The 26,766-nt window shown below is 35.3% G+C and overlaps 1 protein-coding gene across 1 annotated transcript; it reads right to left on the bottom strand.

Moving 5' to 3' along the window:
• Positions 1-7,425: 7,425 nt before the first annotated feature.
• On the bottom strand, positions 7,426-10,272 carry HELRODRAFT_64951 (hypothetical protein; the record flags this gene model as incomplete). The annotated part of the gene is made up of 4 exons (XM_009017406.1): positions 7,426-7,638; positions 7,717-8,178; positions 8,340-8,604; positions 9,989-10,272. The coding sequence occupies 4 exons, from the start codon at positions 10,270-10,272 to the stop codon at positions 7,426-7,428; spliced, it is 1,224 nt and encodes a 407-aa protein (XP_009015654.1).
• Between the last annotated feature and the right edge of the window lie 16,494 nt (positions 10,273-26,766).

Genomic DNA, 26,766 nt, shown 5'->3' with positions numbered 1-26,766 from the left:
ATCATCACCATCGCTATCATAACCATCAACATTCTAATCATGACCATTGTAATCAGCACAATCACCACAGACGATGGAAACCTTGTTAGGAGTGAGTGATGATGAATTGAGGGATGAGATGGAGTTACTGAGGTTGGTGACGACCAGGTTGGATTCGGATGCGATGAAAAAGTTTTGGAGGTGTGTCATTGAAGATGATGACCGTGTGGACATCATGCTGTGATTGTGGTTGCTGCCGCTGCTGCTGTTGATGTTGTTGTTGCTAGTCACATCAGTGATGCTACCCGTCATATTGTTGTTGATGCTGTTGTGGCAGTTGTTATTTATATCCTTGTTTAGATCTGTCAGTAGCATATCTGGTTCAACAAAAAAAAACCATAAAATATGATTCAATAAAATCGATGAAATGATGAAAACTGAAAAACGCAACTAACTCAAATTGTCAGCTGATGTTGAATTCATCTTAGAGGCTTCAACACCGCTGAATGAACTTAGAGGATCAAAAATGCTGAATGGATCATTTGGTGTTGCTGAAGTTGCAGAAGTTATCGTTGCATTCTTCACTACCATGTTAGGAGTGTTAAAAAATGTTTCTAGATTATCAAAGTTCGATTGAATATGCTGTCGGTTGTTGAATCCAACATTATTTTGAGTGTTGCTGCTGTTGTTGTTAATGAAGACATCTTGCTCAAAAGAATTGTTAAAACCACTGCCATCTTCACTGCTGTGCTCCTTCCTATGGCATTCATCTCTCTGGCTAACAGCTTGTGCTTCTGTAGAAAAATGAAAAAAAATTACATTGGTCTCAACAGACCATAAAGCCAAGTTTATATAAGCTCATATCATACTGCCAGAAATTTGTTGTGGCTGTGAAGCCAGTCAATTAGAACCTGCCTTGATGATTCCAAATACAATCATGTGGATGTTCAGGACAGTATCAGAATTGAAAAAGCTTTCAATCATGCAGGATTGCATCATCATTATTAACGGAGATTTTAAATAAAAATTATGGCATAAAGTCTTCTTAAAAATTGTCATGGACGAAATGAAAAGGCACTTCCACAATATTAAATGCTCGATCGAACAAAAAACAACAAAACCGACCTCTCCTCTTGTAGCTGCCCTTCAGAGTGAGATCATCAACATGGCTTCTATGTGCTGCATAAGATGTTGTCACTTGGGGCAAGACTACTCCTGAATTAAGTGGCATGTTATCAATAAAGACGTCTTGGTGCTGCTGCTGTTGCTGCAATCTCAACAACGACGATGTCGAATAGTTGCTTCTTCCTGATAAGCTGCACACATCATCCTGAGGAAGTATTTTAATTAGGACAACTAGAAAAATTGAATAATTCGCTCCCTTACAACTTGATCAAATGATTTCTTTATAAAAATAAACCTCTAATGTCTACCCAATCTTTTTATCAACATTTATACCTGATCAAGTTCAAGCAGTCGGTCGGCCTGCCTCTCACTCGTGTCACTGGCCAGCACGTCCGTACTCCACGCATCACTGGCCGTCTCTGAAGCCTGGCAAATATATAGATGATCATCATACACATCAATAATATTCAAATAAAATTTTCATATGACAACAAATTTTTATTACCAGCATCGTGTAATTAAAATATATAAGGCTTTTTCGAGCTACTTCTAGTAAATTTTCAACAACAATATGAACCATTAGCTACATTAGCAGAGCAGCCATAGAGCATTTTGTAAACATCAACAACAACAACACACGTTTAGACGACATTTTCCCCGAGATCGGGGGTTGCCGTTTGGCTACCTATGATGAAACCGAAATACCCCTCGACGCCATCCACATCTGTCACTCGCCTCAGTATCACGCAACCCCGCTTTCACCCTGTCCTTCTCCACCTGCTCTCTCCATCCCAATCGCGGACGACCCCTTCCCTTCCATCTATAGTGCCTTGCACCGCCAAACTATAGAGTGGGGTGCCAGTAGCCAGACCATCCACAGGGCCTTGCACCACAACCCCATGGACTGGGTCTCCGGAGATTCTTCGCACCCTCTTCTGCCAGATTCTGAGGGCCATTGTTACTTCCGTCATCATAAGTATTATTTTTAGCTCGTTTTTACGCAGGACGCCCTTCCTTACGCAACCACAGTTATAAGCGGTGGGCCTAGCCTTTGATGATCCAACATCACTCACAAGGCAGTGAGGGTCAGTTTAATGTCATAACCAGGACACAAACATTTTTGTAAACATTAAAAATTTTCAAAAGTCAAAAGCGAGGGAGTCTCGAATTGTAAGCAAATTATGATGCCAACAAACTTCTGCAGTGAAGATTCCAGCATTTGCAGCAGAGGGGAAGACCCGAACAACCCCCCTCTCTTCCACGACTTCCTCCAATCGATCCAGTTGGTTCTGTTCAGGTGGTGGTTCCGAATCAGAAGCCAACACGTCAGTGCTCCATGTGTCACTCACTGTCGACTTTGCTTCATCTGAAAAATTCATTGGTCAAAAGAAATTGGTTGATAAAAAAATTGGTTGTTGCACGTAACGTTTAAGAAATTAATAAAAAAAAAAGAAAACTAGGTAAAAGACTAATGATTGAAAACTTGACTGGTGCACAAAAATCTGAAGCTATAGCTATATAAATTGAAAAAATGCAAATCTAACATTCCAAATCCTGTTTTATGTCAAACTTTCCAAACTTGTCAGTCACATCATCCCTTCTTCGCCTGCCGGTCGTCATGAGAACAATGCCCACACCACCTCTGCCCACGCCTCCCATAGAAATACCGACAACATTGGAAGCAAGATTATCACCGGAGGCTCCAGGATTATGCCTGACTGACGCCATAATATTCTCCCCCGGGATATTTCCGATGTTAGCCGCATTGTCCCCACTGCCAACATTCAAACTGACAGCAATATTTTCCATCGGGCGATCCCCATCTCCATCAACGACACCTCCTCCAACTAGCTCTGGTGCTCCTGATATCAGTGACACAGGAGTGTCTCGACCGCTGACCAAGCTGGGCGTGTTGTGACCCGAGAGGTTTGCAGAGTAAGCCATGTCGGATAAGTTATCATTGGAGTTGTTGTCGTCGTTGTCGGTTGAATGACTGGACACTGCTTCCTCGGATGCTCCCTCATTGTTGTTGTTGTTGTTGCTGCTGCTGGGTTCTGTCATAAGACACAGAAGTTTATGTATTAATCAAAATGAGTCCATAAAGTAATATCTTAAATTTTAACAGGTTTCATGTGATTTGAAACAGTTAGTTAATCAAGCATTTCTACTTTGCAGTATAATAAAGTCATAAAGTCCAACAAATTTATTGCATTTAAATGAATCCCACACATTCTCTCAGCAATGAAAAAATGAACATTTTTTGTTTGTGATGTTCAAGCCATCAAATATTGTAAATCAAAGACAGATGATGCAATAATTTGTTAAAAAATAAAAATTAACTTAAAATAACCTTTTAATTAACTTTAATTACTTCACTGCAATAATCAAAATGTTACATCATAAAGCTATTTTTAAACAAAACGCATAAGAATATATTCTCTATCATTATATTTTTATTGAAAAATTATCAGCGTGAATTTTATTGTTTTATAATATATTGAAAAATTAAATGGAACCGAACCAGCAGAATCATGGTCATGTGACAAAGAAAATCGAGTTCGTTTCTCACTGACAGTTGTGTTAGCAGCATTATCTTTATCATGTGCCTCCTGATGATGATGGTGATGACGTTGGTGTCTATCATTATCATCATTATCTTCACTTGGCTTGTTTAAAGAAATTCTGCCTTGCTTCAAACTTTCTTCTAAGATCTGCGTTGGGTGTATTTGTTGACAACAACAGTCTTATCATTATCGCAAAAACTTAGCCATACTGATGGTGATGATGACAGCATAAATCCTCGCTATCATCATCACCACAATCAATAATGATTTACGAAATCTCTACAATCCTTTTTTGAAAAATAGCAAAGTTCATACATCATCCCCTTTACAATCATCAACATCATAATGATCATCTAACTAGTTAATAAGAAGTTTCCCCTTTTTCCCTGTGTAGTTCATCATACCAACTCATTATAAGCATATGATCTCAACACAATCATCATTAATATAACGAAATCATCATTAACATAATTAATTAAACAATTTGCCATCATTAACCTATAATTGCCAACATTACAATTCTTAATTGTTGCAAGTTTTTTATGCATAATAACTATCACCATCTTCAAGCTACCAACAACATATCATCATCGTTATATCTTCACCACCACCATCATTGTCGTCATCACTGCTGTGATCATCATCATCATCATCATAATCACTTTATTCTCAGGCAGCATTCCAGGGCATTCATTGTAAATACCAAAACTGATGATGACGAAGGAGTTGAAGTTGTTGTCATGATGATGATGTTGTTGTTGTTGATGATGATTCTTGTCATCATTGCTATCTGGTTGGGAGGGTGGTGTTGCTGGAAAGAGTGGCACTGCCCCACTCGTCCTCTTGTCTACTGGCCTCTTCTTCCTATTGCCTATGTTGTTTGTTAATAAAAACTAACTACACTTGCTTATATATATACTTAGGTAAACTTTTATTTAATGTTATCAAATTTTGTCAAATTCGCGGAGATTTGTCTGTATGTTGGTATGTACTGAAATAATAAATGTGGGTGGTTATCTCATAGTAAGGTGGTTTGGCTTTAAACCCTTTTGACAAATTGTCAAATGGTTGAAATTCTCCTCAGAGATAAAATATACAATGCTTTAGTAAACAGTTGTGAAACATATGTCCAATAACTTTTACCTAATAACTTAATTATTAAAAAGGGGATTGATAAATTTTGTTAGACTACATGTGGTTTTTGTTGAATAATTGAAAGCTTGTGCAGTTGGCGTGAGCTGAATATGCCATTAACAGTATCTGCTTGCTGTGAGAAAATAATGCTTACCTGATGTTGTGACACCAATACTATAAAATTGTTCCATACATTATTCACACACCTTGTTAATCTTTCCAACAACTTTCTGGTTGTTTCCATATTACTTTAAAATGTGCCATAGTTATTTACTAGTTAAAAAACAAGGCATGGGAAAAATAATGCAATAATAAACTGTTATATTTCCAGCAAGCTTTAGTAAGTGTATTAGTAAGAGCCTTTTAAAAAGATCTCTGAAGCCAGTTTAATTAATGTTTTGAAAAGTTTAATGGAATATTGAAAAAAAGAAGAAAAAAAGAAAATTTTAATCATTCATAATAATAATTATTCATTATAAAATAAGCTGGATCAGCAAAAAACATCAATCTGTCCAAAACTTTATTACAATTGTGAAAACATATTTTAAATATTAGAGGATTTTATCAATAAAATAAATGTAAACATTCTCAACTAACTATCATTCATCTTCACAATATGAAGAATTTAAGACAAGGCATAATACAAAAACACTACTATTAATACTATTACATCTGCTACAACTACTACTACTACTACAACTACTACTACTACTACAACAACTACTACTACTAATACTACTACTACTACTAATACTACTACAACACTACTACTACTACTAATAATAATAATAATAATAATGTATAATAGTTTACAATAACAAATATCATCATCATCATCAGTACATTGCATCCTGTCAAAAAAATGAACCTGCAGATGTTGATGATGATGGTGTTGTAGGCAGTGATGATGTTAATGTGTTGTTGTTGCGGTTGATGTTGTTGTTGTTGCGGTTGATGTTGTTGTTGTTGCTGTGGTTTTCTTGAGAACTATCCAAAAATTGTTTATAGCAAGTTTTTAATGCAGATACAGGGGGAAGGTTTGAATTAACTATCAGCTGATGAAGTCGTCTCTGAAGTTGTTTATGTTGTTGCTCATGCTTAGAATGTTGTTGCTGCTGTTGTTGTTGTTTAAGCTGTTGATGTTGTTCATATTGTGTGTTTTGTTGTTGCTCATGTTGTTGACAATCGTCAGATAATGAAGTGCTGTAGACCAACTCAATCTTTGAATAATATGGATAATTGATCAAAATATAATTATTAACAAATAAACAAATCAGCAGTCAATTTTTTTCATTGTCGAATATTACAAAGCGGCTGTGTCACAGATTCAATATGAATTGGGATATGTTGATTGTTGCATGTATGAATATTTTGATTGGCTAAAGATCTATTAGGTTATTTGATCAGATAAATTGATTGATGTCAATTGGAGTGATTGTGATTGGATTGTAGTGATTGGATGAATTGATTCTCATATCAATTTATTGAATGGTACATGATTGAATGCATTATCAGATACATGAATTAATGCAATATCGCACTTGAGTCATAAAGTTAACTGCCTCATATAAACAAACGAAACTAAACAGAATGACAACATGTTAGGTCTAAAGTACAATTTGAAAGATTTCTGAATGAATATAAAATTCTACTTTCTTGATATATACATAGTTCTCATATATTATATTATATATTATCATATAATATACAATATAATATATGACCAACAACAACAACATACGTTTAGACGACATTTTCCCCAAGATCGGGGGTTGCCGTTTGGCTACCTATGATGAAACCGAAATACCCCTCGACGCCATTCCATCATAAGTAATTTATTTGGTTAATTTTTATGCAGGACACCCTTCCTTACGCAACCACAGTTATAAGCGGTGGGCCTAGCCTTTGATGATCCAACATCACTCACAAGGCAGTGAGGGTCAGTTTAATGTCATAACCAGGACATAATATAATATATGACCAAACAATGCACAAAATAGTAAATAAACATAAAAATGTAATAAATAAATAAACAAAGAAGAAGAAAGACAAGCGAAAAAACAAAAAAAGGGGCAAACCATTTGAAGAAGGTCGGAAGGAATCATCATGAGTGAAGATCTTTGAGGAGAATCATTATCATCTCTGCACACAACCTCCCCATCCTCCTCCTCATCATCTTCGTCATCGTCACTATCATCCTCTATTCGTATAATCATATCCAGCAAGAAAGATAAGCAATCCTATACAAATAAATGAAATGTAATATGTTGAAAAATAACGTTAAGTAATGTAACATAATGTTTTAAACATGTTTCCTGGAGAAGTTCATGCATGAACTGGTTAATAATGCATGTAAATTTATGGAAATATTATGAAGCAAAAGTGTTTTGCACTTGAAATAAGACAAATTATATTGAAAGATTATAGCCAAACAAAAATCTAAATATGAAGAAGGGTCTTGGGCCAAATCATTTCATTACAAAAGTAACAGATTAAATGAAGGGAGAAATATCTCCATTTGAACTTGTCTATTTTTTATTGAACAAATAATTTACAGATACTTATTTCTAGTTTGAACTGACACAACTGAAAATAAATGACAACATAATAGAAACAAATTTTATCAAACCTTATCAAACTTATCATAGAGTTCACAAGCTGGAACATCAACATCATCGACAGTGGAAAGACACAGATTCTGAATGATGTGAGCAATCTGCCTGAGGTTGTGCCTGCTAACTTCACTAATTGGAGTATCAGAGACTACTCCACCGAACTGCGGATCGCATATGGCGAGACATATGAACGAGTTCAGTACCATATTCAGAAGGGCTTTCTTAATATCATTTTCATTACAATCTGATGAGAAGTTTGAATTACATGCACCATTCATAAAAACGTTGTTGTCGCCTACATCCCAGTTTGCTTCATTGTGATTGCCATCTTGCTGCTGCTGCTGTGAAAGATGTTGTGATGTTGAAAATACTTTGTAAATGTTTTTGAAGATCCTCGCGAGGGACTTTGGAAAGATGGAATGACAACTTTTCAAACTTTCAATGAACAGTTTTGTAAAGTAAACTAATTTGTCCATTAGTCTTGTATGGTGAACCTTGACCTTGACATCGTAATCTTCACTTGATGCCTGACCAAATCTTCTGAGTGCTTCAGCAGGACCCAGTCTGGCAATGCAACTGCTCACATCGACATCAAAATACCATTCATCTTCTGAAAGTAACGAAATAGTTGGACTGTGGAAAGCTGCTGTCAAGAAAGTCTTTGAAGAGGATAGGCATTCAGTGTACAGACGATAAGCAATGTTGAATGCAGTTTCGGACTTTAAGAAATGTTTCAATGAATTGGTGGAGTGTTTCTGAATCTATAAAATGAATATCATTAAATGTAGGCAAACATGTAAAAATTATCCATCCCTACCATTATGCTACATCAAAACCATCATTCACGTAAACAGATTGTTCTACAATTTCCTAACAATCCTCACAATATTCACCAACACAATTAAATGATGCATGTACAAACTTGGAAGAGGAACAAATGTTGCAGCATCCTGCCAGCCAGGACTTCATCCTCGTGAGTGATCAGTCCCTCATACAGCTGCAACATAACAACCCTGACAAAGTGTTCCACACAACATGCCTCCTTCGATGACTCCAACTCTGATATACACAAGGCAACTAATTTCGGATTTCCTCGAAAAGATTTGAGAAATCGACCGACTCTCAATTCATGGTGGGTGAGAAACTTATAACCATCGATGAAATTTGCTTTTGAAAGAGAATTGAATCTGTTACGGAAGATTGATGTTAATATTGTTAAAATTTAATGAAGTTGATGTGGCTATTAAAGACAAATAAACTCAGGCAACTAATAAAGTTAATAATAAAAATAAAAAGTAACATAGATATTTCGTTTAAAAGTTATGTCAAAAAAAGCTACATAACTTTAAGAATGAGCTCATTTGATAAAATATAACAAATAATTAAATAATAATCAAAGTTCAAACCAACTTTAAAACCGTAAAATGATACTTAACTATAAAAATAAATAAACTAGCTCATAAAAAATTGTACCATTATTTAACTTTACTAAACTACAATTTAAATAAAATTTAACAAAAAGTTTGGAGTAAATACACAAAGTTAACAAATTTATATAGATATAGAAGATACACAAAACTAAAAAAATATGCTTGACATGTTATGTTTTCCCTGCTTTTACAGTTTTTATTTTAAAATTATTTTGAAAAATGTAAACATAATGTAACAAACAGTTAAACTGAAAGCTACAGCAAAACCAAATCATTATAATTATATTACAATGAGGAACATATTATTGGTAAAAATTATCATCAGCACATTTGAAAACATGAAATACAATTGATGAATATGTCCATGAAGAATGAATTAATATTTTAAATCAAGTACCATGGACTAAGAGGCATGAGGAATGAAGTAACCTGATGATGAAGTAACATGATGAAAGAAGTAACATGGTGATGAATTAACATGAGGAAAGAATTAACAGGATTATAAGGGAGGGTATATAAAGCATGTGTGAGAGCAGCGATGGTATATGGTGGTGAAAGTTGGGTGTTGAGGAGAGAGGAAGAAAGTGTACTGCAGAGGGCTGAAAGAGCTATGGTGAGGATGATGTGTGGGGTTAAAGTGAAGGATAGGAGGAGTAGTACAGAGCTGATGTCAATGATGGGACTGAATGAGGACATTGTGACATTGATAAGGAGATCGAGATTGCGGTGGTATGGACATGTGTTGAGAAGGGATGAAAGGGTCGGGATTAGGTGAGCGTTGGAGTTCGAGGTTGAAGGAGTGGTAGGAAGGGGTCGTCTGCGATTGGGATGGAGAGAGCAGGTGGAGAAGGACAGGGTGAAAGCAGGGTTGCGTGATACTGAGGCGAGTGACAGATGTGGATGGCATCGAGGGATATTTCGGTTTCATCATAGGTAGCCAAACGGCAACCCCGATCTCGGGGAAAATGTTGTCTAAACGTGTGTTGTTGAAAGAATTAACAGGATGAAGATTTAAGTAACACAATAAAGTGAAGTAACATGCTGATGAAATAACATGATGATGAAGAAACATGATGAATTAAATCAATCAAATGACATCAGGTATGTTAATGAATGTAGTAAGTAACCAATGAATAAAAACCTAGAGCAGCATATCTGAGGAGTTACTCTGCATGAGCCAGTGATCAGATCATTTAACAGACATCGTTGTTGATGTACTGACATATTCAACTGGTGAACCTTCATGGAGCTATTATCAACTAAGCTGTAAAGTTTTTTAATATTTTCCTTTTCATTGCCCACAAATGACTTTTCATTCTTTAAGTGATGAGCAACTTCAAGAAGTTCACTCCTAAACGAAGAGTTGTTTAAAATATTAGCAGGACCCTTCTGGTGAGTTGAAGTGCAGCCAACACTAGCAGCCATTGTGTTGTTTTTTAGTTCTATTTGTGGTGGTGATGGAACTATTTATTGAACACTGCTTACTACACTATTCTCCACATTTGCTTCTGTAGGTTACTTGTTCAGTCTTCTTAATTAACACTGTTAATAAAGTAGATTTAACAGTCAGTGCTGAAAGTAAAAACCACAATTAATCAGCTGTTTATAATTTATTTTCCCAAACCAGACAAATTAAAACCATTAAAAATCCACCTAGTTGAGTATATTTATAAATTTAATTTAAGAAAGTATGCAGGACAGATAAATTCATTTAATTTAATTTTAATTTTTAATGCCAATCAGTCGAGTCTTGATGTCAGATCCAAATGAGTTCAATCAAGTTCAAGAGATTAGAAAACAGAGGTCCTACCAGCCAGAAATGGCTACTGCAGCTGCTATCACCAAATTTACAAATTTTTTATCAAATTATTTAAAAGTGTAAAATTTAAATAAGAATTGGACTGCCTTAGTTTTGTAGTCTTTTATTTTTTAGTTTTTTAATTTTTAATTGTTAGTCAGCTTGATTTTTAGATTTTGGTTTAGCTTTAGTTTTTTTGATTTTATTTAAGTCAAATTGAATTTAATAATGCTGAAATTCAAAAAAACCTACAAAAATATCTGACATCTTGAAATAATAACGAGAGGACGACAATAAATTATTTCTTGTTCGCAAGTTGATTCAAACTTTTGACTTCAAAGTCTTAATTAAGGACATCATTTCATACAAAAACAAAAAATACTCGTCGTAGGAGTGTATCAAAATACAATCGAATCATTTTCTAGCGTTTAATTTATCAAATTTGCAGATTTTATTAGCTGATACCCCTGATACCAGTGTAGGAATATTGGAAAAGTGGTAAGCAGCCAGTAGATTAGTATAAATCAATTAGTGACGTTTCCAAAAAAAGAGATATTGCAAGATGTACAAACTGTCGCACAGTAGCACTGATACCTACGAATAAGATTGAGAGGTGCATTGGAAGACAAACTACGGAGAACACCAAGGAGGATTCAGAAAAGATCGAAGTGCCATTTGACAGATTTTAACATTCCAACTGATTGCTAAAAAATTAATCTCAAATCAAAACATATCTGTTTCTTCCAAAGTACAAAGGCATCATCAACAATACACAAACCACAGTAAGAATACGTTAATAAGTGCTAAACGACGCAACACATGCACTACATCTGATAAGCGTTAGTGGCGAATCTGGAGGGGGGCAGTTTTTTAATAAAAGTCAAAAAATCACCGTTTTATTTGTGAAAATGACCAAAAATTAGACGTGATAAGCAAAAAAGGCCACACTACAACAAATCTTGGCCCCTGCCTGTGAAAATGTTGACCTCCTAGTGGCTTCCCGTCAAAGTTTTCTAGATCCGCCACCGTGTGTGTGTGTGTGTGTGTGTGTTGTGTGTGTTGTGTGTGTAAATTGATAAATTGTATATTCTAATTTTTCTAACAAAGTTGTTGTTGGGAGAACTGAAGTAGAGAACATCGAAATTTTATTTTATCAAACAAAGGAATAACAACGAACATGAATTCAAGCAGTTGGAATGTAGGAAACTAATATGTACATAGAAACCATTATATAGAGACAAAACTAATTTACTATAAACAAGTTGAACTAATACATTCCGAACAACAAAGTTGACATCCTTTGAAAATCACTGTGAATAAATAACATTTTTTTTATCAGAAAGAATATGTCAACATAATGTGTGTTTAATTGTTTATATTTATACATATATAGCAGCAATGCAAACGGTAGAACACGAAGCAACATGTAATCTGTTATAAAAACAGTTGTTAAAAATTGATATAAAGTTGAAACGGTAAATTAAACATCCTTGTATATAGAATTTTAAACGTATGATGGTAGGTAGGTAACACAATAAAATCTGTTCATGGATGATGAGGAAAGTGTAATATGTTGAACCTGATGAAATCTGAGCGATTATCGAACAGAATGGTACAAAAACAACTAAAAAAAGTAACAGAAACAGCAACACTGTAAAACTAGCTACCAGTGAAAATAGAAACGAAGGCAGTTTAACTTTTTAAAATAAAATATTAATAAAATTAATTAATAACTCATTAAAAGAAAAAATGAATGTCTCAATGAAACCTTATCGCTCTGATGGATTGCAACAAATTAAGACAACATCAAAAACGTATGAAACAAAGTTATATTTTTAAAACATATAAGAGAAAGCAATGGATCATAATGGATCGCCTTGTTTGTACAAGACTCCTGAGAAATGGTCTTAAATAAAAAATATACCAACTCATAGTTAATGTGGCTCTTCAATCTCAAACCTCAATGTGATTATATTCAAAAATAAAATTTAAAGTTGAAGCTGAACGAGTTTTCAATGTAAAACTTCAAAATCCTCCCTAAAATCTATATTCAGTGATGATCATGATCGTTTTGTGTATGTGATTGTCACATTAATTAACAAAAAATATAAGATAGTTGCAGTATCAAGCAGCTGATTGTAAATGATGTGCATGATATTAACAGCTATGAGCATGTAAGCAAAATACAACGGTGAAATATATAAAACAAACAATAAATATATACAGACCAAATATATATTTTTTATAAAGTGTGCAGTGCGTGTTTACTTTTTCGTACCTACTCAACTGCCTGTTATTATAACTACTCAATAGATAGACAACAATACTGATCAACTAAATTATTATTAAATACATCATTATTACAATTATTGATAGTAGAAATATTCCAACTATTACATACTATTTCTATTTACTATAGAAGTATAATATATATATATATAAATATATATATATATATATATATATATATATATATATATATATATATATTATATCGCTCTTGTCATGTTTGGATAAATAAAATGCATCGTTAACATAAAGAATCTTAACCATCACTGAATTTGTTTTTACAAACGTAATGCAATAAAAAATTATAATAATTATAAAAATAACATATAATAAATAATAAATACCATGCGATCATTAATTCTGCCAAGGACAGCTTAGTAGAAAACTTATAAAAATATGTTTTCGACAGATTGATAGATATGCACTGCGATTAACATTAATAAATGCATTTTTTTTATACGGCTAGAGCAAAACTAACATTGAAAGTAGCGTCTAGCAAAAGTTTGTAATAAAATATATGGTGACTGAGATTGATAGGTTATTAATTTCATTTGCAAATAATGTAACAACTGTACAAGTTATAAATATATCGACAGAAATAGTTATAATCAATAAATTTAAAAATAATTTTTAAATTATTTAAAGTGAACAACTTTCAATCGGCACTTGTATCAAATGTGCCACCAGCTTCATTGTTGCTATATTCATTCATAACTTCTCGTTCGACGTTTTCAAATATGCTGGGTTTCCCCGTCATTTCACTGCCAAATTCATTTTGGAAAATTCCTTTCTTGCTGGATTTTTTGTCAGCGAGTTTTTCATCAACCGCCTTTTCTTCATCTGTAGTTTTTGAATCGTTATCCTGCCCAAGTTTTTCTTCTTGATCACTTTCGGAAAGATAAGCAGCAACAGGACTGGCCCCCACCACTGAAATGGTCGGTGGACAGAGAGTGTGGTGCGTTGGTTGGTCACCTAACTTCTCTAGGTCTGCTTCGTAACAGTCATTCACAAGTTGCGATAATATCAGATGTGCCTCTAAGTTGCGATAAAATAGAATTTAACACTAAATATTATTTAAAATGACTAATGTTTTATTAAATAAATAAAAAAAATAAATAAAAACGAGTATAGGCAACATCGATGGTAAGATCTGACCGCCTGGTCTAGTTATAATGACGTAGTTTTCTTGATAAAGAGACGTAAACAGTTGGAAAACGCCGTTGGTTACTACCGAAAAAGCGATAGTTTATAATTAAAGGTTGGTAATGATTAATTGATCGACTGAAATGTTGATTAACCTTTTTTCTCACATTCTTCTTTGATGAGAAGTTCCTCGCTAACACTTACCACATCCTCCGGTACGTTGTTTTCTAAATCAACTTCATTCTCGCTATTATTCCAATTTTTCAGTTGATCGTAAAATTTTCGTTTGTTCTCAGCCAAATCCTCTTCTTCCTGTTTCGCATTAGTCGGTGGATCAATTATTTTTTGTGCGACGAATGTCGGAGTGATTGGAGTTTCGTCGGTTTCCTTTAAAAAATTTGTTGTTTGCTTTCAATTAAATATTATTTTGCAAAAATAATTATAATATCAACGAGTACATTCGTTGCCAGCGTATGAATTTTGAAAATCAACACCTAATAATTTTGACGCTAAGCATATATATAAGGAAAAATATTTTTAAGCATTATATACTTGATTTATTAGTTTGGATTCGACAGCAATAGTTGTAAACTTCTTGTTTATGGAGCTGCCATCGACGAACGACTAAAAATGTAAAAACGTTTAAAATTTTCGAAACTTTTCACGATAAATTTTTGTTTAATTATAAAAAAATTCATATTTTACAAGATTATGATGACAATTATAATCCCAAAACAAAAATTTTATTGAATTCCTAAATAATTTTAATAAATATTTATTCATTTAATCATCGTTGTTAACAACGATTTAGAAACGGGATAATTTAGTCAAAATGTCGATATAACCTGTTCGGATCGTTCGGTGGTAACATTGATGATGACATCATCATCAGAGTATGGATCACTCACTCCCACCCCCATGATGACCGTCCTTTCATTGACCTCTTTGCTTTCCACTTCTTCTTCTCCATTCTCATGATGGAAAACATTTGTTGTTGTCTCCGTGCTTTTTTTTATTTTTTTTCCATTTTCCGTTCTTTCTACCGTTTCCTGAATACGATTAGGTTTGATTGAAAGTATTTGCATTTTGTAACTAACAGAATTAATTCTTTTTGTAAGTATGGAAAACAGACGAAGAGAAGAGAGAGTTGGCAATGCTGTGATTGTATATGTGAAAAATTTTTAGTAAAACGGAATATGTAGAATTTTTTGATAACCTCAATTTGTTCTCGGGAAAAAACACCAGATCCTAGAGAGTCAAACCCATTCCTATTTTCCGGTGTATAATTGATGACGTGTTTCAACCTAATGTCTGATTCATCTTCGCACTCTTCTTCATTCTGCTTTTCATCTGTTTCATGTTTTTTATTCTCAATAATTTTCTGCATGCCTTACTTTTGTTAAATAATAATTTGTCTCAATGATATTCAAATAATCTGATTTAGACATATAAGTTAATAACTGGAAATGAAGAAACAACGTTCACAAGGTTCTTTCAACTAGAAAAAGGAAAGGATTAAGAGGTCATAGATACAATCTCTTCAAGAAGACAAAAAATCCAATAAAGCAATGATCCTTCAGCAGCAGGGTGGTAAACGCCTGGAACGAGCTGAGCGATGACTTTGTCTCAGTGGATTCAATCAACAATTTTAAAATCAAGCTAGGAGAGGTAGGATACTAAGACATTTATTTTGTAGTGGTTCTTACACAAATGCTAGTCTACTGAACCACTTTAAACTTTGTTATGCTGTAAAAAAATAAAACTTTTTTCCTAAATAAACTAATCAAAAAAATTTAATAAAAGTTACTGAAATGTTGTATAATAAGAAAAACTGATATTAACATAAACCCACCTTTCGATGTAGATTCTTGATCTTCATCCATCTGGTTTGGAAGTTTATTAAATAACTTGACTTAAGAAAGTTAATTGAAGTAGAGATGAAACTATAAAGTGTGCTTACTTTCTCCTCGTGTTCGTATGAGATGTCCATCATGGTCTCTCTTTGAAGAGTGGAGCCTCTGGACGATGCAAGTTCCGATCCTATTTCTTCTGTCAGTGCATCGTAATCTGTTTGGAAAAAAATTTTATATTGGGAAATTTTAGATAGGAAAAAAATTGATTTTAAATAATATAAATATTATAAAATGTTACTTTTATCAAGATAATCTTTTTGTTGGTTGGAATCTAAAACGAAAGAAGTTTTCTTCTTTGTTACTGGTTGTTTCAAACTAATCAGAACATCATCCCGCCCAATAGCTTTCAGAGCTTCTTCAAGTTTTTCAATATTGTTTCCTTCCTCGTTACGGTCGAACCACAATTTCAACATGGCCATTGTCTGGTCTTCCACGTATTCATCATTGGATCGTATAGTTTGAATTTGATGAGGCGTCATGTTCAGACATTCCGCCAATTTGATCCAATCTGATTGCAAAACACTAGAAACTCTTTGGAACAGAGATTTTCCTGTAAAAGAAAAAGATAGTTTAAACTAAAAATAAATGCTGTAAGTAAATTAGCTTAGGCTTGAAAAAATACGTTTCTTCATTCATTGGAACACATAGAACCTAATTCATTATTACTATCGAACGTACACTCCATGATGCGATGCATATGATGCATGCTTGTTTGTGCTTGTACGTGATTGTGTGATGTGGTATGTAGATGAATGACTTATTGATTATATTGCATGTCTTTAAATTTTAATAACACGATACACTTGCATTTAACAGCCATTTCTTACTTTCGTCTTCCTTCTCGTTCGATTCAACCTCGGTTTCTTCTTTCACCATGCTCAACTTGGTTCCTCCAGCATCATCAACCATCGCTTCTTCGTCATCGCCATTGATTCCTGGAAGAAGGATACTCAGACAGCAAATGGGAGTGGCAATGGTGTTGCTGATGTTTCGAAGCAGAGGCAGGAGAGCTAACGTTCCTGTGGCTTTTTGGCATGTGTCTTTCACTCGAACGTAGAATGTTAGTTTGGAATCGTCTGAGCTTTTGTACGTTATGAAGAGCTGCTCGTCAGATTTTGTGACGGGGGCCAGGTTGCCTGACATTTCAATGTGCATCGGCTTGCCATCCTGTACCTGCAATCCACCGTTGACATATTTTAAATTCTGCATTTCATAAGTATTAATTTTGATGTTTAGATAATCATTCTCTTTAAAAAGTAAAATGATTTATTTGAAAAAAAATGTTTGAAATAAAAAAAATATAAAAAAACCTTACTTCAACAACTTTGCTTCTAGCTATTTCTTTGAATTTTTCTTGATTTTCCAGTGCACTTTTGCCGTCAAAATCTTCTCCATCGACACAAGCCACAACGCGTAAGAGAGCTTCCTTCATTGAAACGCGTTTAGCATATATCAGAAATCGTGCCAAAAATGGGACTTTAATGAGATCGTTGAAAATCTCGTTCGTCACAGTTATCGTGTCTTTGCTGCTTTTTGGACAGTCTACCAGCCAATATCTGTTAGGAGGTAAATCAATTTAGTAATATTCAAAGTTCAGCTATAATTTATTTTGTGATAAATGACACGTGTTCGTCAAAAAAATTTTTTGAAAAAACTTTCTATAAAAAATGTTGTCAACCAGTATCAGTTAGGTTAACAAAATTGTTAGAAAAATATAAAGGCTGATTTATAAATTAAAATTTTAAAATTTGTTAATTCACAGTTTTTAAAAGAAGCATGAATAATTGATTAAAAGAAAAACAAGAGCTACAGCGTTTATTTGTAAAATAAAATAAAAACAAAAATGTTATTGATTAGTGACCTGGCAGCCAGCATCGCGTTAAACGAAGCATTGTTCTCTTGGATTTTAAGGGCCGTTGTTGCCGTTATGTCCTGCCAGTTGGCTGTTGGCGCTTGTGTCAAAATATTTTTTTTCATTTCCACTTGTTAGCATTTGAATTGTTAAAAATAAAAATTTTCATTTAATTTTAATTCAATTAATTCAGTCAATTAATTCAAAAATATAATTTGCGGCATATCTATTTGAAGTTAGCGAAGGAAATGCACTTCACAGCAACAAACCATGTTTCGAAAGCTTCATGTTGCTTTTGTTCAGGTACGATTTCATGTTACTGTCTGCAAAAGAAAGTTATAAAAACTTATCACTTTATGCAAAGACGATCGCAATTTAATATCAGTTATACTCAATATCATGTTCTCATTCAGCAGTCTTGTGTTTTTACACAAACAGATGCCAAGCTTCAAACAATGTCACGGTAAATTTTTGTTGTTTATAGAAGATAGCGATTTCACTAAAATATGGCATTGAAATAATTCCGGCTGTCAACTAACTTTGTAGCAAAAAATTTTTAATTTAAAATATTAAAAAAATTATTTTTGTTAACCTTATAACTAGATTAAAACATTTTCTTACCTTAATTTGATTGTAACTGCTAAACAAATTCGGCATTCTCATATACAAATTATTTAAAAATAAAGGACGTGACCGTTGTTGACGCACGAGCAGACAGACAAGCCGACCTACCCGTGAGTGACATCATGAGTTTCAAAGAAGAAGCGGCATCCTTGCCATACTGGTTGATCATTCCTTTCTGGGCTGCAGTCGGCAAGGGAGTTGTCACAGTGATGGCCTTCTTGAACTGCATGTGGTGTGGCTCGATGCTGATGATGGGAGCTACTGCTACACGGTTGCCAGCCAACTTTACGACCGTATGTGGAGATATATCTTCGGTCTGATTGGTAACAGTTTCAATTTTTTAACATCATATCAAATTACATTTCATTTAGCTACTCCCTATTTGTTGATGAAACAAAGAAATGAAATTATATTCGTGTGCATTGTATAATCAACAACAACATCCATAGAAAACTTACTTGAAGTCCAACGAAGCTTTCATTTTCCAGAGCATTTGCAGGCACAACGACTTGGACCTGTGGTATAATTTTGGAACTTATTAAAAAGCCATTGCTCGAAGCTTTCACAATTTCCATCTTCACTCTCGATACGAGGGCGAAATATTTTGGAATGTCGCTGGTTATGATGGGAGCATGGGAGACTGGAGAGTTGTGCGATTTCACATCGGATGTGTTATTCTTGTTACTGTTGCCCTTGTTAGTTTTCGTTCTGATGAAAGATGCATTGGAGGATATGTCCAACTCTATAATTAAAAACATGTTTTGAATAAATTAAAAAATACTACAAATCAAAATTTGTTACCTTAAAGTTAGATTTCAAAGTTTTTTTACCGTTCATTTACCCGCTATATAAAATGAATTGATTACATTAGAAGTCAACCGACCGTTCATTTGATTGAGGAGCACATCCATCTTTTCATCGCTGCCCTGAGTGACTTCGTGCACCCGCCAGTGCACGCCATCATCACTTCTCAGCACGACGATCTCTCGTGAGTTCTGCAGGGACGCATAGTACGGAGCTGCCAGCAAGATGGGGCTTATTTGTGAAAAATATTATTATCAACTTTAAAATTTCAAAATGCTTGAAAGAAACTAAATTGAGAAATTTAAAAATTATGCAGTCTAAATTTAGTTAATTTCTTTCCTTCTCAAAAAATAGAAATGAGTGATACCCTGATAATTTGATTCCATAGGGGGCCAGTTCGAGGACTCGTCCGGCCAGGGCTTCTCCGAGGCAGAGAGGAGGAGGGTGGTTGAGTTTTTCACATTTGACCAACCTGCACATCACCCTCAGTGGCATGATGACGTGGTTGGCGGGCACGATGACTTTCAGGCCCGAGTGACGGCAGCCCTTATAGAGGCCCCCTCTTGCATCAACCATAAAACTCACAAGAAAACTGCACAAGTGCATATAGATCAAAATCGTCGTTTTTATTTGTCATCTAATTAATCAAAAATACTGCTATAAATTTTCTAATTTTGTCATCTATTAACTCTGATATATTTAACGCCATTTATAATTAGAAGCTCGATAACAAGCGCAGATTACTAACCTCGTCCAGACAGACCTGAAATGGAAAATTTAAACATACTAATATTATTAATAAATTTCAATAAAAAATGAAACCAGTTGAACATGTAGCGGGCAGGCAGGCAGACAGACAGACAGACAGACAGACACGATAGCAACCTAGAAGTAAGGATCGCACTTTCATCGGCACTGTCGTCGTAGTCATCGTTGTTACACACCCAAGTCATCGGATCGCTGCGAACTTGCACGTTTTTCTGGCAACAACATCATCATGTTCACATTGTTATAATATGCAAAATTTTTCGGTATAATTTTATTCATTTAAAAAATGTAACTAATATAATAAGAAACGCTATACAATTTTATCTGTGTCCGCACAACAAGTATGTGTCGCTGCTTTAGTCTTCAAACGTTTATGACAAAATCTTCGTAGAAAATGTGAAGAGTCAACCAACCAACCAGCCAACAAACCAGCCAGCCATCCAACCAGTAAACCATCCAACCAGCCAGCCATCCAGCCCACCAACCAACCAGCCAGCCAACCAACCAACCAGTCAACCAACCATCCAGCCCACCAACCAACCAACCATCCATCCAGCCCACCAACCAATCAGCCAACCAACCAACCAATCAACCAACCAACAAACCTTCATGTACATCATTTCCTCGTGCACGTACAAGTTGGAATCGTTGCTTGTTTCCATAATTTGTTGCTGCAACTTGCTTTCTAGTTGCTTGTTGATGCTGTTGATGAGTTGTTGTTTGCTGTTGTTGGTGTCGTTGAACATGAGTTGCTGTTGTTGGAGTGCCATGGAATCTAATGAATCGTATCCACGTGGAAACTGGTCGTAAGACTTGCCAATGAACATGGTCATGGTATCCTCAACTGATTTAAAATTTAATTGGGTTTCTCACTATTGCATTCAAATCTTTTGAGCGTTATATAGTGCGATGTTTTTGGATGTAATGGAGAAGCAACTGAAATAATTTCGTTTTATAACTTACGAGTCTTTGGTGAATGTTAATTGAGTTAAAAATAACAAACATAACACAACATATTTCTAATAAATTTTTTGTGAAATTTGAATAGTCAAAAATAATTTCTTTAAATATATCTACCGTATTGGTCATAACTGTTATGGTGCTAATCTGTATTATCCTCATCATCAACACAACGCCATGTCGGTAGCATCGAATCATTGATTCATCATTATTAAACCATAATCCATAAAACTTTTTTTAATCCTCACCGAAATCATCATAATCATCATCACCATCATTTTCATCATCTTTATCCTCACCACCATCATCATCACCATCATTTTCATCCTCACCACCATCACCACCACCATCATTTTCATCATCGTCATCTTCACCACATCCACTATCATCATCGTCGTCAAACCTCCTCCAGCGGTTTCATCCTCCGAATCGGAAGTAGCAGTGTCGTGGATGACGTCAGGAAGGATGACCTTGTACTTCTCAAGGTCATCAACGGCTAAACTTACATCCTGTTTGGTGATTGGACGCAGGATCTCCACGATGGAAACGTATCCGAGACGACTTGCGATGAACATCGGAGACTGACCAGCCTGCACACGTTCGCATTTGCTCAGTTCGACGTCAAATTTTACACGAGATTGTAGAAAATTTTTTTAGTCTCCAAGTGCAAGAAATTCATTTTCTATTATTTTTATATTTCGTACATAAATCTTATACACTTTGATAGCTAATTATATCACAGTAACGTCAATGAAATTTATTAGACTTTAAAAACATACAGAATCAATAGAGACAGATCATTAGTTAAGAAGATGATGATGGTGATGAAATTGATTATATGATGGTGGTCAAGATAATAAAGATTATGATCAGTTGATGATGCTTATGAGGGATAAGATGATGATTGAGATGATGAAAATGATGGTTGAGATGATGAAGATGATTGTTGAGAAATCCAACTTGATTGAGAATGTTTGGATCAGCTTGATATTTCAGGAGGGCATCAACAGCTTGTATGTGACCTTGCTGGGAGGCATGGTGCAAAGGTGTGTATCCAAGCTGGATCATGTTAATGATGATGGTGGTCATGACGATGTAATGATAATGGCAATTATTATAACCATGTAATGATGAAGGTGATGACGACGACGTAATGATGATGCGGATGACGTAATGAAGGCGATGATGATGATGATGATGTAATGACGATGGTGATAATAATTATAACTATAATGTAAATAGTAATAACTGTGGCTAAATAGGACCAAAAAATAAGATTGTTAGACACTTCTAAATAAAATTTGTTTCATTTTTTCTAAACATCAAAGCAGATGAAGATGTTAGTGAAATTGTTAAAAATAAACTGATGACAGTAAAGCCAAAACAAAAAAAATGAGATAAAAATTTAATTACAAAATGACGTGGATGTTAGTGATGAGTCTTGGAAACAAACCTTGGTAGTGCTGTTGACGTGTGCTCCGTGCTGCAGAAGGAATCTTATCATGTTGATCTGACCGAAGTGACAAGCTGTGTGCAGTGGAGTGTAGCCCGCCTGTTTGTGCATTTGAAATGTATTGTTGTCTCTATAAGATTACTAATGTAATTATCAGTTGTATTATCATAAGCAGCAATTGCACTGTGATCGTTATCATTTTTATATTCTGGTTGATGCCCTGATGCACGTACCTTAGTTTTGGCATTAACATCGGCCTTGTATTTGATTAATACAGGTGCGACTTGAACTTTGTCTTCTTGAGAGACCAGGTGCATGGCTGTCACTCCGTTCACGGCTTTGTGGGTGGGATCGGCCGAGTATTCTAATAAGAGTTGGCTCATCTCCTCGTTACCTTGCTGACAAGCCAAATCCAATGGAGTCATTCCATTCTGAAAAAAACATTTCTTCGTTATCTTACGTTGACAAAAATTAAAAGATTTTTCAGTGCCGTTTTAATAATTTAAACTTAAAATGTATCAGCAAAAAGACCGACATGTATCTCGGGGTTCCTTGGCACACCTGCCTCCAACAGACTAGAGGCAATCTCCATTCTGTTCTTCTTTGCAGCTATGTGCAGTGGTGTGTAGCCGTTCTGTTGCATGTTCACAGTAAATGTTCACATTTCAATTTTTCAACTTTAATAGGTTTTAAAGATTACAGATTAATTTTTCAAAACTAAAATAGTAAAATTTATGCAACCTTAGCCTGCAAGGTTGGATCAGCTTTGTTCTTCAGAAGCAGATGAATAATTTTCAAATTGTTGTAGTGGGTGGCAACGTGGGCGGGGGTCAGTCCACTGTGGCTCGTCACGTTGGGATTGCAACCTTTTGCCAGCAACAACTCAACTATCTCCAAATGATTGTTTTTGCAGGCCAGATGCAACGGAGTAAAACCTTTCTATAATTTAACGGATGTATTTTGTTAAAATTTTAATAGCTACTTCAAGCCAAAACAAAAATATGTAACAAATAATAATTATTTACAAATGTAAAACTTTTTAAAAAGGTGACAAATTCAAACTTTTGTACCAACTAGCCGACAAATAGATTTACGAATAATTTTCTCACTTTGTTCTGCCCCTCCTTCTTAGCTGCATGATCCAGGAGGACAGTGACGACATCTAAGTGACCTTCCTTGCTGGCCAGGTGCAGAGGGGTCATGTGCTCCTTCGTAAGATCATCCGGGTTGGCTCCGTGACGCAGCAGCAACATGAGGTTGTCGAGGTTGCCCAGACGAGATGCCACGTGCAGAGTCGTCTGGTCATCCTGCATTCAAGGAAGAGCTTCGATCATCGCCATGTTGTACATTTTAGTGATAGCAATGAAGGACATGGTTTAAAAGTTGCAGTGTGAAAATGCTTCACAAAATTTTTACGTCATTTAAAATCAAAGATTGAGTGCAGGTGGAGTTTTTTCAGATGATTTAACAATTATTCCAAGTTTCGGATTTTTCATTTAAATTTTATGCATGGTTAATCCTGTTCATTGGTTAATTCTTAATTACAATAAAAACGTGTGCGTGATGTTTACCCATGATTTAGAGGAAACTTGCGCTCCATTTCTCAACAGGATCCTTTGGAATAAAAGAGAAATGAACATTTAGGTTATCAAGTGTTTGAATATCTGAATTATTGAATGTAATAAACTAAAATTTAAAAATTGAAATGACATGATGTATAAAAGGGAAATTGTAGCAGATAGAAAACATGAAACCTGATGATGTCAGTCTGGTTGGCCCGGGACGCCAGATGGAGGGCAGTCTCTCCTCTGCACGTCGGTGTGTTCGGGTTCGATCCGTGTTGGATGAGGTGGACGACGATGTTCATGTGACCCATGAAGGAGGCCACGTGGAGAGGGGTCAGTCCCGACTGTACGGATGCGTGGGTCGATGCGTGAGTGTATGAATGTGTGGGCGGGTAAATGGGTGGGTGTGGTTAAATGAACAATTTTCCGAAACTAAGTGATTGATCGATAATGTATCGTGTGGTATGTGTTATTGTTGATCTGATATTATGTAGTTGGTTAAAGATTAAAGCATGTGAATCTGTTTATATATGTTTAAAATTTGAAAAAAACGAAACTTCGGTAAGTATGACACGACAATTTGAATTTGAATTAAAAAAAACGTTTGCATGAAATCGTTTGCATAGTCCAAAACCCGGATTTCAAATAACATTTCAATGCTGTATATACAATAAATAATTAATACTATTGTCAAACAGTAGACCTATAGCGTTCAATAACCGATCACGCAAGCAGACCTCTGTGGTAGCTTCTATGGCGGCTCCATACTTTAGCAACAACTCAACGACTTTGATTCTATTCTTCTTGCATGCGATGTGCAAAGGTGTAAATCCATTCTGTAAGGTAAAATCCATTATCCATTTTTATTAATTTGAAAAACTTAACTTATTAACTTTACTGACCAGAGCTCTGGCATTGACTTGGCATTTTTTATCTTGGAGAAGTAACTTGGCAGTCTTCACGTTGCCACAATGAGCTGCTACGTGCAGAGGGGTCAGGTAATCCTGAATGTGCAAGTCACAGGTAAGGGATGTGTGATTGTCCGCTTATATACGTATATATATGTATGTATATGTATATGTAAATGTTTGTGCGTGTGTGTGTGTTTGTGTATAAGAGTGTATGTGGGTGCGTGTTAAACGTTAACTAATTAATTAGTTAAGTATGTAAGTAATTAAACGATATTCATTTTAAACCATACATTACCAGCAAACTGGCAGCCAAGCATGAATGAAAAAATAATGACCACAGTAGTTTGATTGATGTCTGAGTTGTTGAGCAGCAGGATCTTTGCACAGACATCATGATCGCCCTGGATCGCCATGTGCAGAGGTGTCAGGCCGTTCACTGTCTTCAACTCCACCTTGGCGCCTCTCTTCAAAAGCGCCTCTACCACCTGATGGTGGCCACTACGTGCTGCACAGTGCATCGGCGTCAATCCGTCCTATGGTTCATTGTCGTCAACATTTCCTTCTTTTTTAAAATAACTTTTATCAATCAATCGATCAATCAATCAATCAATCAATTAGCTTATAAAGCGTTATTCCCGCGATGTTCAACAGCGCTCCTCAATGAATTTTGAAAACAGAAGGGTCTTGAGATCCGCTCTGAACTTCGCAAGTGATGGAGAAGTAGTCAGAGAAGTAGGTAGAGAGTTCCAGAGAAAAGGACCAGAAAAAGCAAAAACAGATTTGGCAAAAGAGTGTTTAACACAAGTTAAGAAAAAGCGAGAAGAAGATCGAAGACGATCGTAAACCGGGGCGTTTAGGTTCAATTAATATATCTGATAAATGTTTTAATTCAATGTTTTTATTTTACACAATTTTATTATAACTTAATTACCAACTTTGTATTAAAGTGTTTTTTAATTAAAAACTACAGTAGAAAAAGAAAAAAGAATCAGCAATGGATACCGTCTCACAAACATTATAGCAGCAACAAATTTAACATTAAAAGACATTGTCAGCATCGGCTTCAAATAACTCTAACGACGAACTCCAAGCAGCCTCGACAGCCACACAGAAACAATCCCTTAATGACAGTTGTACATACTCTGGTAGTGGGGTCGACAGCCGCTCCACAGTCCAACAGCATGACCACCATCGCCAATCTGCCCCACTTGCTCGAGATGTGCAGCGGTGTTATCAGGTTCTGCAAATTATCATCGTCATCATCTTTGTCATTAATTTCGAATCGTCGCTATTAAAATTTTCATAATCACCATCACCCATAATAATCGTCTACATAGTTTTAATAAACACTAAATGATTGGTTGACCAACCCTGGCTTTGAAATTGACATCAGCTCCGTGGTCGATCAGCAGCCTGCCAACCCCGCTGTTCCCGTAATGAGCGGCAATGTGCAGAGGAGTGAAGCCACTCTGTTTGTTGGTGTTCAGCATTTAGTAAAATTAGGCTGACGTTGTTATTTTCGGACGGCAAAATATTTACTAGTTATTTAAAACTAAACAAGATAAAAAAATAACTCTAGCTAGGCTGAATACATTTCCATCTTAAACCTTGGTTATATCGTTGACGAGATTTTTAACTTTCAACGTCTTGTCGGAATTCAAATTGTTCTCGAGCAGCAGCTTAGCAGCTCTGACGTCATCCTTCTTTGCTGCGATGTGCAGAGCTGGCAACCTCATTTTGCTGCCCCCACCGTCATTTTCAAGCAGCAGTGCAACCACTTGCTGGTGACCTTGCTGCAGGGAAACTGCCAATGGAATGAATCCGTCCTAAAATGTTTTA

Source organism: Helobdella robusta (assembly GCF_000326865.2).
Source record: "Helobdella robusta unplaced genomic scaffold HELROscaffold_2, whole genome shotgun sequence".
In the NCBI taxonomy this organism is placed as follows: domain Eukaryota; kingdom Metazoa; phylum Annelida; class Clitellata; order Rhynchobdellida; family Glossiphoniidae; genus Helobdella; species Helobdella robusta.
Note: the sequence above shows the minus strand (reverse complement) of the source record. Positions and strands in the feature narration are given on the sequence as shown.